This window comes from Stenella coeruleoalba (assembly GCF_951394435.1).
Source record: "Stenella coeruleoalba genome assembly, chromosome: 16".
Lineage (NCBI taxonomy): Eukaryota > Metazoa > Chordata > Mammalia > Artiodactyla > Delphinidae > Stenella > Stenella coeruleoalba.
The window spans coordinates 76,466,010-76,478,609 of record NC_137162.1 but is presented as its reverse complement, the minus strand read 5'-3'; the positions used below and the strand labels follow the sequence as shown (position 1 = coordinate 76,478,609).

The window sequence follows — 12,600 nt, the reverse complement described above, 5'->3', positions numbered from 1 at the left end:
TATTTTTCATACCTTTGTAATGCAATACAGACCAGTTAAAATTCCTTACTCTCTGGAATGTTATACTTTGGGTATTTTTCATGTCTAGTCTTATAATGTGGTGCAGCAATAGTCCTCATTGACTGAAATTATATTTATGTTGTACAGACACGTTATACATGTAGAATATTTAGGTTCACTTCATTTCCCATTATTGGAGAATAAACGTTTAGAGAAGCAAAGATTTTATTCCTTTTATGCTGCAACTGCAGTACAAAGCTTCACTCATCTCATCTTATGGGATGTCAGGCTATAGTTTCCATTTTCTAGAGAAAGAATCCTTCGGGGAGTTGAGCCAGCCCAAGGTAATTCAGATTTTCTGTTACAGCATCGTGTCAGCTGCAGTGATCATGTTGACAGCCTTTGCTCAGTAGTAATGGAGTATTTATTTTTTGGTCCTCCATCTCTTCCCAGAAATATGAACAAGAACTTTTCAAACTGGCACTGCCTTGCCTGAGTGCAGTTGCGGGAGCTTTGCCTCCAGACTACATGGAGTCAAATTATGTCAGTATGATGGAAAAACAGTCATCAATGGATTCTGAAGGGAACTTTAACCCACAACCTGTTGATACCTCAAAGTATGGACTCTTTCTATTGCAGCAGATTTTTATTGTAAATGATGTGTGAAGTCTGAAATTGAATAAGGTACTAAAGTGAACTTTCTCTCATCCATGCCCCCCTTGAATTGGTATCCTTTTACTAGGGGTCCCTCTACTTGATGAAATGATAGTAGTAATAATAATGGTTCTACAAATATCAGAAGTAGATAAGATGTACCTTCTAAGAGATATACTCTTAATATCGTCAGGATTCTCTGTAAATAACCACATGGCAATACCTATAATAATGAGAATCAAGAAAGTATATCAGTTCTATTTTTTAGTTGAAATTCTACCCTAAATGTTTATTAATAATTGAAGCCAACTTCTGTGCAGAGTCTTTGATTCAGGGTGCTCCCAGCATGCAGTGCAAAGCTCTTTCTGTGAGCTACGGGGCATCACTTCATCATCACTACATCTCAGCCAGGCCTAGGGTTAGCAGCTTATGTTCAGCCTCAGAAAGCACAGCGTGAGAGTGAAGGGAATGTCAAATGAGAATATTTCTGGAAAATTTAGCATGGATTGAGAATGCGGTGTGACAACCTTAACCACAGATAATATATTACTTATCATTATGAAAGCTCTTCCATGTACCTACTTGCGTAAATTGCTCTACAGATAGGATGTTTGGGTACGTCAGGTGTCTCAGCATTTTTGTTGTTGTTACTGTCTTTAAGTAGGACCATGGTTTTCCATTTGCAAGAAGGCTGCTCTCCATGCCACATTATCTTACCCATTCCGTGGTGACTCAGCAAGATCAGTATTAGCAAGGTAGTCACTTGGTAGTTACCATGCACAGCATCTGAATTTGCTTGGGAGTTCAACTTTCAGGTCTGTGGGTGGCCCCTCAGCTGGTTTAGCTTCCATAACCAGATCCCAATTTCAAGGCAGGTGGTATGCCATTAGTTTGATAATGCCTTAAATTTGCATGTTTGGTATTTGATAACAGTCCTGTGAGAAAAGACTCTACCCCCCCAGTATTTGGCTTATGTGATTGGTCCTTTGTATCTCTTCTAAAGTAAGTAAACCAAAATACCACATGTTCACATTCCTACTTGGGTAAGTTTGTGGTTTGTTAACATACAATGTAATCTAGGATTTTAAAATAACATTAGAACAATGTTATGGCTTTGATTAATTAAATCCAATTAATGAATAAGTGTTGGGCATGTATATTAATTTACCTCGGCTAGCCCCTTTGGGGACCTCTTAACAGACTAGGTTTGCATAGTGATATCAATAATTTCTACATCTTTGTGATTTTTTAACATACTGCTTTTTAAGTATGTGAATATCATAAAGTTCAATTACTAACTGATAACATTGCTAGAAAAGAACAGTAAACCATCTCATTATACTAGGTTTTACTTATAATTCTATTCTCAAAGTTAATTGCATTAGTAAGTTATTTTTTCCATTCATAGGTATATTTGATAGTCCCAAGTCTTACATTTACCATCAGACTTGGTTTTCAATTGCACGGACTCCATGTCTGTTCGAGGGATTAAATATTTATTTAAGCATGAAAGACATCAAGAAGAAATGTTATCAAAACCATAAAGCATGAATTGGTTAATTACTTTTCCCTATAGTTCATATTAGTAACATCTAGAATTTATATATAGACCATTAACATTTAAAATTATTAACATATCACTAGTTGTATGCAATTAACTTAAAATTAATTTTAGTACATTTGAAATGGAACAGATCAGATTTCAGCAGTCTTCTACCCATTTATAGTTGTTGCCTAAGAGACTTAAGTCAAAAGGAGGAATAACTTCAAAGAACGTATGTGGGAGAAAAGTATGTCTTTAAGCTTGTTGAATTTAACTATATCTTCATTCAGGTTTAAAGGAAAAATCGGTGTTATCTGTTGTCCTCTTTTTTGAATACATTTTAATTATTTTTATTTATACTATGTATAATTTTTATTGTATATAACTTACATTAAGACATAAAGTGTGACTCATTATAAGATGAGTGGGTAGAACCTTATCTGCTTGACTTTTCTTATATTGTTCCTACCATATGGAAAAGTAGTACCTTGTTAAACCAATTTTTTAACAGTTATGCATCGAATGGGGTATAAGCAGTCATAAGCTGTGAGTAAATTATTAATATGATTCCCTGTAAGTGCTGAAAATCAAACCTTTTTTCTTTATTTTTCTCATAGTATTACAATTCCTGAGAAGTTGGAATACTTCATTAACAAATATGCAGAACATTCCCATGACAAGTGGTCAATGGACAAGGTAAAAGTCAGAATATCACATTCTAATTCAGTACTGAACGTACCTAATGAATGATCATGGCTCAGATATTTCTGACCATGACAATTTTCTACTTTCAAGTGAGAGCTTTAGATTAGGAAAGAACATTTAATTATGATTTGCTGACATAATAGTTAGTCTAATAAAATACTTAGTTCTGCCACTGATGTACATATAATGCACATAAGAATATTTGTGTTCATAAAAAGCACAGTGTTAAAAATTCAAAAAATCTATTAATTAAATCAAATATAGTTTCTAAACATACATTTTTGTGAGAGTAAAAAGTAGTAATAAGATGCAAAATATTATATGTAGGATGGATAAACAACAAAGTCCTATTGTATAGCACAGGGAACTATATTCAATATCCTGTGATAAACCATAATGGAAAAGAATGTGAAAAAGAATATATATATATATGTATAACTGAATCACTCTGCTGTACAGCAGAAATTAACACAACTGTACTTCAAAACAATTTTTTTTTAAACTATCGTTAGGGTCTTCAGTAAGAAATAGTGGCTCTAGGTCCAGACATCTTTTAAGGGAACGTTAGCTTTATGTATAATTTTATATTAGATAAAATCTTGAAAATGATTCATCAGAATTTAGTGATTATTTACACCTTCTACTCTTCTGTTGTATTTCTTATCTCTAAGTAGATCTGCAGTTCACTTGTGAGGCAAGATGGCATGTTTTATTTGCATTGTCGAGAAAAGATAACTTGAATGGGATAACTAAAGCAGTTGCAATCTGTGATATAAGTCCTACATATATATTATGAGATTCTTCTGGAGGAGAAATGTGGTCACATTTAAGTTAAGCCTACTTAAACTTAGAGAAGATGGTTAAAATAGGGTTGTCAGAGAAATTAAGTTGAGATGAAGCAGGAATCTAAAATAAGCATGTACTGATTTGGTGCAGTGAAAATCAAAGAGCGAAGGTTCCAAGGGTTGCTTGTGTTATGTGGCAACTCAGTATCACCCTATTAAACTTTTTTTTCTTTTTTTAAAATTTATTTATTTTTATTTATTTATTTTTGGCTGTGTTGGGTCTTCGTTGCTGCATGCGGGCTTCTCATTGCGGTGGCTTCTCTTGTTGCGGAGCACAGGTTCTAGGCGCGCAGGCTTCAGTAGTTGTGGCTCGCGGGCTCTAGAGCGCAGGTTCAGTAGTTGTGGCGCACGGGCTTTGTTGCTCTGTAGCATGTGGGATCTTCCCGGACCAGGGCTCGAACCCGTGTCTCCTGCATTGGCAGGCGGGTTCTTCACCACTGTGCCACCAGGGAAGCCCCACCCTATTAAACTTGATATTAAGTTTCAGTCTTTGCCTCGGCCAACCGGTCCCTCCTTCCAAGAAACCCCCTTTTTGTTTTGTTAAGCGTATGGCTCTTTCTTTGTTCAGTAACTTAATCAATTTACTAGGTAAGTCAGTAAGAGTGAAGTATCTGTCCTCTATAAAGACTGAGCTGGTGGGGTGGTGATGGAGAGGAGATTTACAGGAAGGCAGTCCTGAGCTATTTCAGCCTAGTTACCCGGATCCCATAGACATACATGAAATGATATAGGGAAACAGTGAATGCACCAAATTATATGGGCAAAATCACGTGGAACAAGTGTGTTGAGAGGTCATTGGACAAAGGAGCAGGCAAAACAAGTAGCGTTATTCCGGGAGGCTTCCAAATAAGCCAGCTGCTCCAGTTTTCCTGTTTAAAATGAGTATTTCCCACTTATTCGTCACACAGGTTGGGGTCCCAAGATGGGCCAAAATGAATATCATAGGGGTCGTGCAGCCTTTAGCCTTCTCCTAGGGGAGGGCTATTGACATAATCACAGACCTGTCTAAGGAAGACTGGATGCATTGAATCTCTGGATAAAAAGATTTGTTCCAAGTGGTTACTCAAAATAACATTGACTATGATGAAATTCTTTCTATTGACTTATGCTGGATAAAGTTCAAACCTTAATCCTTATCTTGGTTCATTTTAGATTTACTTTATCAAGTACACACTTAAACACATGTACACCTACACTCTAAAATTAAAGCATGTAAAACAATTTTGATTTTTTTTTTAGTTGGCAAACGGATGGATTTATGGAGAAATATATTCAGACTCGTCTAAAGTTCAACCATTAATGAAGCCATATAAACTATTATCTGAAAAGGTGACGTGTTTATTTTTTAAGTTTATATGGTTTTAATTTGGGGGGGAGGTTTTTTCTTTGTTATGTAAATTTCTTATTAACACGTCTATTTTACATATACTATTTTTACCTTTTCTCAAAGGTCCCATTTTTTTATGTATTGTTTTTTTTCTCTGTAGTACCATTTTCTGTCAGTATTTAATTGGTTATTCTCTTCTCTACCTAATACTTTTCTGTTTCTTTTTTATTTTTATTCCTCTCCTGTATTTTTAAGAACTTTAGAAAATATTCTTTTCATTCTTAAGAATTTTTTGATAAGGGATAATGAAGTAATATATTGTAATATGCTTATTATTTATGTTTTCATATATTTTACTTCTTTGAGTCCCCACTTTTCAAGCAGTATCTTGAAAAGTGAAGTGAAAAGGATTTTCTAGGTTCGTGCTTACAGAGGAAGTTACTTTTCTGCTTCAAGAGAAGCAGATAAACGGCTTCAAGCACATGGCATATAATCTGGGACTTCTTCCTAACTGTGTTTCTCCTTCCTAGTTTCTGTCTGAAGTATCAGAATCTGGGAAACTAAAGGAAATTAGCCTCATGCTGTATAATAAGATAGGCTCCCTCTTAGCAGCATTAGTCAAACGAGGTCTCAGCTCACACTCTGCTCTTCAGAATTTTTACTCTCCTTTTTTATTTTTAAATAAACAAGGCTAATCAAAAAATTTTAAGTGAAGACAGAGTATTTCAGAACAAAGCATTAAATATTTAAAATTTTTGCTTAGGTTCATAATACCCCACCCTTTTCTGATTTTTTTCTAGGAAAAAGAAATTTATCGCTGGCCAATCAAAGAATCTTTAAAAACTATGCTGGCCTGGGGGTGGAGAATTGAAAGGACACGGGAGGGAGACAGCATGGCCCTTTATAACCGGACTCGTCGTATTTCCCAGACAAGCCAGGTAAGAATCACAGTGATGAATCCACTGTTTATGTTATTTTAAAATAATTTGAATATTTCATTTAATTATTGTGTTTTCCAAAACAACTAACTTGAAAATTCTGAAGACTAACATGAAGTTCAGAAGGGGGAAAACTCTGTTCCTTTTAATTTAAGTGAGTTTAGGTCTTGGTTAAAGTACTGGAGTTTATGTCCACGTTGTGCTTCTGACAGTATATAAAGGAGTACTCGATGATAAAGTCTTAAAGTTATGCTAATGAAGGATGTAAAATATGTTCCTTTATCCACGAAAAGGTTGTCTACAGAGCTTTTGTCTCCTTACCAGTAAGAACTGAAGGTTGGTTCTTAGGAGCTAGAGAGGTGGTCAGATAGTAGTGATCCAGATCTAAAAGCCCCACGTCTGCTCCATACAAGGGGGCTTGAGCACCTGTCCACGTGCGAAGGGAAGATATGAGCCAGACAGGCAGCGCAGGAATCGAAGAGCACGCCGCTAGTGGATCAGGTCAAGGGTCAACTTAACAAGGCTTGGCTCTGGGGCTTCTGTGTTCAAGATGGCAGAATAAGGACAGCCTTGACCTTGAGAACCTAGGGTTCAAGGAGGGGACAAGATACCACCTGGCCCTTTCATTTCTCCTGGGAGCTAAACCTGTCGTCATCCTTTTCCAGACTGCTTGGGCCACTGCCTTTGGTTTAACCAAACTATTGTGTTTATTATTGCCATTTATGCAGATGACATTTTGGAAAAAAAGAAAATGAAGGTACTCAAAGCGTGTGCTTCCCATGCTTCCTACTTGACATATAGTACTGTTAAATAGATTAAGTTCTGATTTGGGCGTGTTTTACATCATATTCTCTTAAGTACCCTGGAGATAGAAGCTGTAAAAACATATTGTACAGTGTTACCATGCATGTGCACAGTTCTAACTAAATCACATTTTGTTTTCATCTGTTTGAACAAATATTGAGCACAAACTGAGGACTAGGTGATAGGAATACAAAGATAATAAGATCCAATTCTGCTCCTAAAGACTCACAATTTGGTGTTAGAGACAGTCTTGTTAAACCTACCACAACAATAAGATTTAGGCTAGTGGTATGTACAAAATGCTCAGAGTGCAGAGAATGGAATGATGTCTTTTTTTTTTTTCCCTGTAAGTTGTATAGGAGATAAGGAAATTATTACATAACGGAAGTGACTTTAAGCTCTGCCAGGAAAAATAAAATAGATTCTCCCACTGCCCTTCATAGCTAAAATTATGTGCTCTAATCTAAAATTGTATATGTTGAATGAGAACATGCCCTTTGAAACAATAACGGTGCCGATTCTGTGGGCCAGCAATAAAGGGTAGAAATGGTAGGAGGCAGACAAGAAAAAAAGACCTGTCTATTAGCCAGAAAACCTGGGCCTATATAACATGCTGGAGCACAGCCCAGAGAGGGCAAGGGAAGGGCTGCAACAGAAAGGGGTCCTCCGTTCTCTTGTTGCTGTCTTTGCCATACCTTTTCCTGCCACTGCTGTCAGAGCAAGTAGGGCAGGCTGCTGAGTATGCCTCTGCCTGTCTTATCTATAGAATTTTTCAAAAATACCAGAAAAGGGAGAGAAGCAAAGGTTCATCCCACAGTTTTAGCCACGCTCACCAGAAGACTAAAATAACTTATAGATTTCATACTTTTGCGAGCATCTCTGAAAAAAAAAAAAAACCAGTAACCGATGATGAAACATAACAAACTCCAAAATGGTACTGGATCATGTCAGATATAAAATGTTACGCGAAATTTAAGAAACTGATTCTAAAACATCGGAAGTGATTACAGACTCTGTAAATTATAATTCACAAGCTATAACCAATCCATCTTCAGAAAAGGATTACCTTGTTTTAACCCCAGGAAAATCATAATTATGTTTTTCTGAATTTCAATAAGCTTTTCTCAAGATGGCTAAAAAATCATTGTGGAGGTTGTGTATATTTCTGCTCTTCCTTACACCCTGCTTAGCTCCTAGTGCAGTTTTCAGTTCCCATTAAACCCTCAATAGATACTATTAATTGATACCCATATAATCATCTCTTAAGTCTTAATGATTTTCAGAGTGACATGTGTGACATATGACATATATTGTTAAATCTCCTTCGTCATTTCAAAATATTAGGAGGTGCGTATGCCAGATGTACAGATTAAGAGGGACAGCTCTGGAGGTAGACCACTGGGGCTTCAATCCTGGGACCGCCACTTTCTAGATATAAACTGCTGGGCACGTTACTCAATCTGTTTACCTCAGTAAATGGTAACTCTTATTATTACCATTATTATTTATATATTTTTAATGCCAGAGAGCATTTCTTCAAAGGTAAATAAAAGAGGGTGTTTGAGTTTGTAGTACTTTGACCTTTCAGTAGTTTAAAAAAAAAGAAAGCATATTTCTATATTTCTATCAGCATCAGAAACAGAGAGCAACAAATGCCACAAATATATTTTTAATCCTTGCCGTTATTTTCACACAAACATTCTTTAAGCATGATCCAACATTATTTGAAATGTTAAAATAGCTTGCCATTTCTTAATTACTAACCTAACAGTATTGTCATCTTTTTCAGTTATCGTCTTGCCAAACTTCTTAATGTCTCTTCTTCTCTCCATTAGTGATTGCCCATGTGACTATAAAGATGTTTTCTATTATGTAATAGATAGACTCTTGAATAAATTAAGGAACACTTTTGGTGGCATCACTTTATAGTAAAGACTGCAATTGGGTGAATTGAGATCACGTGTTGACATGATTCTGGAGCTGATATTCTTAGCTTCCTTCCACTGGGGCTCAGCACTCCATCTGCGAGGCAGAAGCGGCCTGTGTTTAACTCAGCCGGATCTGGCCCAGCCTGTCTGGGTTGAAATCCTGGCCTCCCCATGGAGTAGATAGCTTTTTTGTGAGCTCAGGCAAACTGCTTACCCTCTCTGTGCTGCAGTTTTCTCCTTTTTAAAATGAAACAGAAGAGAGCATCTAATTTAAAAGATTATTGTGAGAATTACGTGTTGTGATGCTTATAAATCACTTAAAGGAGTGACAGGCGTATATTTCAATGTTAGACCTAATTATGATCATTATTATTTTTACGTGGATCAATAACATTGTTAATGTCTTTTGTTTACCATGAACACTACATGAATCATGATTTCAGGAAATTTGCCACTCAATTAGGGTTTTGTAATGTGCATATTAAGGTAATATATGGACAATGACAAAGCCAATAACTTGATAGGATATAGAATAGAGTGTATACTTATATGTAGAATCTGATATATGACACAAATAAACTTATCTACGAAACAGAAACAGATGCACAGACATAGAGAACAGACTTGTTGCCGTCGGGGAGGGATTGATTGGGCGTTTGGGATTAGCAGATGTAAACTGTTACATATAGGATGGATCGGTGACAAGGTCCTACTGTAGAGCTCAGGGAACCATATTCAATATCCTGTGATAAACCATAATGGAAAAGAGTATGAAAAATAATATATATATATGTATATAACTGAATCACTTTGCTGTATAGCAGAAATTAACACAACATTGTAAATCAACTGTACTTCAATAAAATTAAAAAAAGAATAGAGTGTATAGATGCTGATATAATTATCAGTGAGGAGATGCTGAGTAGAGCAGTAAATTGGTGGATTTTGACTTCTTGGTCGTCACTCAATTCAGCAGAAAAGGAGGACATTTCTGACAATTTCAGTCCTATTCCACGGGTTCTCAGTAATTCCTTATTTACCTCCCAATTTTAATTTCTTATATCTGGTTTTTATTACACATGTAGGGTATAAATTATTTAAACAATTTTAAAAAATAAGCTTATAACCTGAGAAGGAGAGGAAGATGGGAATGAAATTTGGCAAGTGTTACCTATCTCGAACTAAAACACAGGCTAGGGTAGAGGGATGATTCGTTCATTCTTTTAACAGTTATTTACTGAGCACCTGCTATGTTCCATGTACTAGCCTAAGCTTTTCAACAAAATAGACAAAAACCTCTGCTCTCATGGAGCTTACACGTTAACGGGGAAAGTAAATAATAGATGTAAGTAAACTACATACTACATCAAAATGTGATAAATATTATGGAAAGAGAAGACGTAGCATGGAAAGGCAGATTCCGAGTGCAGAGCAGGGGAGTTGGTTAGCCTTTGGGGATGAGTTGCAGTATGATATAGGGTTATCAGAGCAGATTGCATGGAGAAGATAAATTGAAATGAAGGGAGGGAGTTGGACCTGTTTGGGGGAAGGCTGTTGCAAGTCGTGCACATGCTCTGAGATGAGAGTGTGGCCTGGCGTGTGTGAGGGAAAGCGAGGAATCCAGTGAGATTGGAGCTCATGAGTAGCAAGGAGATGGGAAGAAAGGTCTCAGGGGCCAAATCAGGCCAGAACATTGGGGGCCGTCTTAAGAAAGTTGACAAGTGCTTTGGAGTCAGACAGAATTACTTTAAAAACTTGATTCTGCTGTTTACGATTTACATGGTATAATGACTTAAAAGTCACAAAATTCTGTCTCTTCTACTACAAAACATCTCTGGGATACGTCCGCTTCCCTCCATGTCCACTGTCTTTGCTCTATTCAGATATTTAATGTTTTGTTTTGTTTCATGCATCGCATTCAATATCCTCCTATGGAGTTTGTCTTTCTGCCTTCAATCTCCCCCTAATCAGAGGGGGTTGCCGTGGGTCTGTACTGGCCTACCAGGTGGGTAGCGCATGTGAGGTGAGGTTAGTGCTGGGGGGTGGGTGGCAAGGAGAGAATATGCTTTTGATTTTCGATGTCCTGTTAGGCAGAATTCTGGCTCCAAAGATGATCGCCAATCACTGTTGTCTGTAGAAAGGTTGATTTCCTGGGGCTTTGCCAGTGCGATTACGTTTGCCCATGTGATCAAGGTTAATGATCTTGAGATGGGGGAGAGTCTACCGAATTACTGGTGGGTCCAGCGTAATCACAAGGATCCTTAAAAGTGGATACGCTTTCCTGGCTTTGGACAGAGGAGACGTGACTACGGAAGGAAGGTCAGAGAGATGTAGTATAGCTGACTTGAAGATGGAGGAACGGGCCATGAGTCAAAAATGCGGGTGGCCTTTAGAAGCTGGGAAAGACAGGGAAAAGGTGCTTTGATAAAACCTGTAGAAAGGAACACAGCCCTGTGGGCACCTTGAATTTAGCTAATTGAGACCTGTTTCCGATTTCTCATAACTTTGTGATGTTTTAAGGCACTACATTTCTGGCAGTCGTTTATCATGGCAGCAGTAGAAAATGAATACACGTATAGAATCCCAAATGGAGATGGTAATGAATAGTTGAAAATGTAAGTCTAGAGCAGAGGAGCGATGCTAGGCTGGATCAACTCATTTTTGGTTTAATAAAACATGGTTGATAAATGAAATATTTAAAGTAGATGTGGATAGGGACACCTAAAGAAAGCATTTAGAATAAAGAAAGAAACAATTGAAGAGGGAACCCGGAAAGCCACAAATATTTCGAGGTCATTTATGGAAAAGGAGCCAGAGAAGGAGGCAAAGAGATCGGAGAGGGAAGTGGAGAGCCAGGTGGGTGGTTTCGTGAAACGAGGGGGCTGGTTGAGTGGTGGTTAGTCATGTCCAGCGTAGAAGGACCAGTTTGATGGTAGCTGCAAAGAGGACTTTGAATTTGGCAACTTGGAAACTGATTACATTAGAGAGGGCAGGGGTAGTATTGTGCTGGGGAAAGAAATATACTGCGATATGTTGAAGGAAAGAGGTGACAGTGAGAGAGAAGTGGGCCTGGAGTCAGAGAGCCTGAGTTGGAATCCTGCCTGCTCAGAATTTTAGCTCTGTGACCTTGGGCGAGTCACTTAAGTTCTCTAAGTCTCAATTTCCTTTCATGGGTATTTAAGGGAGAAAAAACTGTGATTTTTATTCCACATTCTCTTATGGATGGTACCCAGCAGAGGCTCAGTACTGACACAGAAGCCAAGATTCAGTTAAAACTGACCAGTGAGTTGAGTGTAGCCCATGAGAACATGATTAATGGTAGCATATGATAGCCTCCCTTTGGTTCACGGGCACAGATCTGAGGTGTATTGTACCTTTTATTTAGCTTTTTGTTTATCCATGTCTGACAAGAGAATATACACAGTTATGAAATATAGCAAACATAATTTCAGATTTATAAGCATGAACCAGAGTTCGTTTCTGTGGCATACTATCCCATAATATGCCGTTGGGTGGAATGAGGTAAGAGCTCCTGACAGTAAGTGAAACCCTCTTGCAGTTGATGGGAAGATAGGTTTCATTCTTGTCTTTTTAAATGAAGTATAGTTGATTTATGTTGTGTTAATTTCTGCTGTACAGCAAAGTGATTCAGTTATACGTATATATACATTCTTTTTATATGCTTTTCCATTATGGTTTATCACAGGATACAGTTCCCTGTGCTATACAGTAGGACCTTGTTGTTTATCCATTCTGTATATGATAGTTTGCATCTGCTAATCCCAAACTCCCACTCCATCCAACCCCCTCCCGCTTGGCAACCACAAGTCTGTTCTCTATGTCTGTGAGTGTGTTT

At 37.4% G+C, this 12,600-nt stretch overlaps 1 protein-coding gene across 3 annotated transcripts in view; it reads left to right on the top strand.

Annotated features, from left to right (window-relative positions):
* RYR2 (ryanodine receptor 2) overlaps nucleotides 1-12,600 on the top strand; it is a 719,519-nt gene that overhangs the window by 530,225 nt on the left and 176,694 nt on the right. For all 3 annotated transcript variants that reach the window (XM_079900749.1, XM_079900747.1, XM_079900748.1), the window contains exons 53-56: nucleotides 454-617; nucleotides 2,815-2,893; nucleotides 4,987-5,076; nucleotides 5,875-6,012. In XM_079900749.1, the coding sequence (XP_079756875.1) occupies nucleotides 454-617; nucleotides 2,815-2,893; nucleotides 4,987-5,076; nucleotides 5,875-6,012 (471 nt within the window). The remainder of the gene's footprint in view (nucleotides 1-453; nucleotides 618-2,814; nucleotides 2,894-4,986; nucleotides 5,077-5,874; nucleotides 6,013-12,600) is intronic.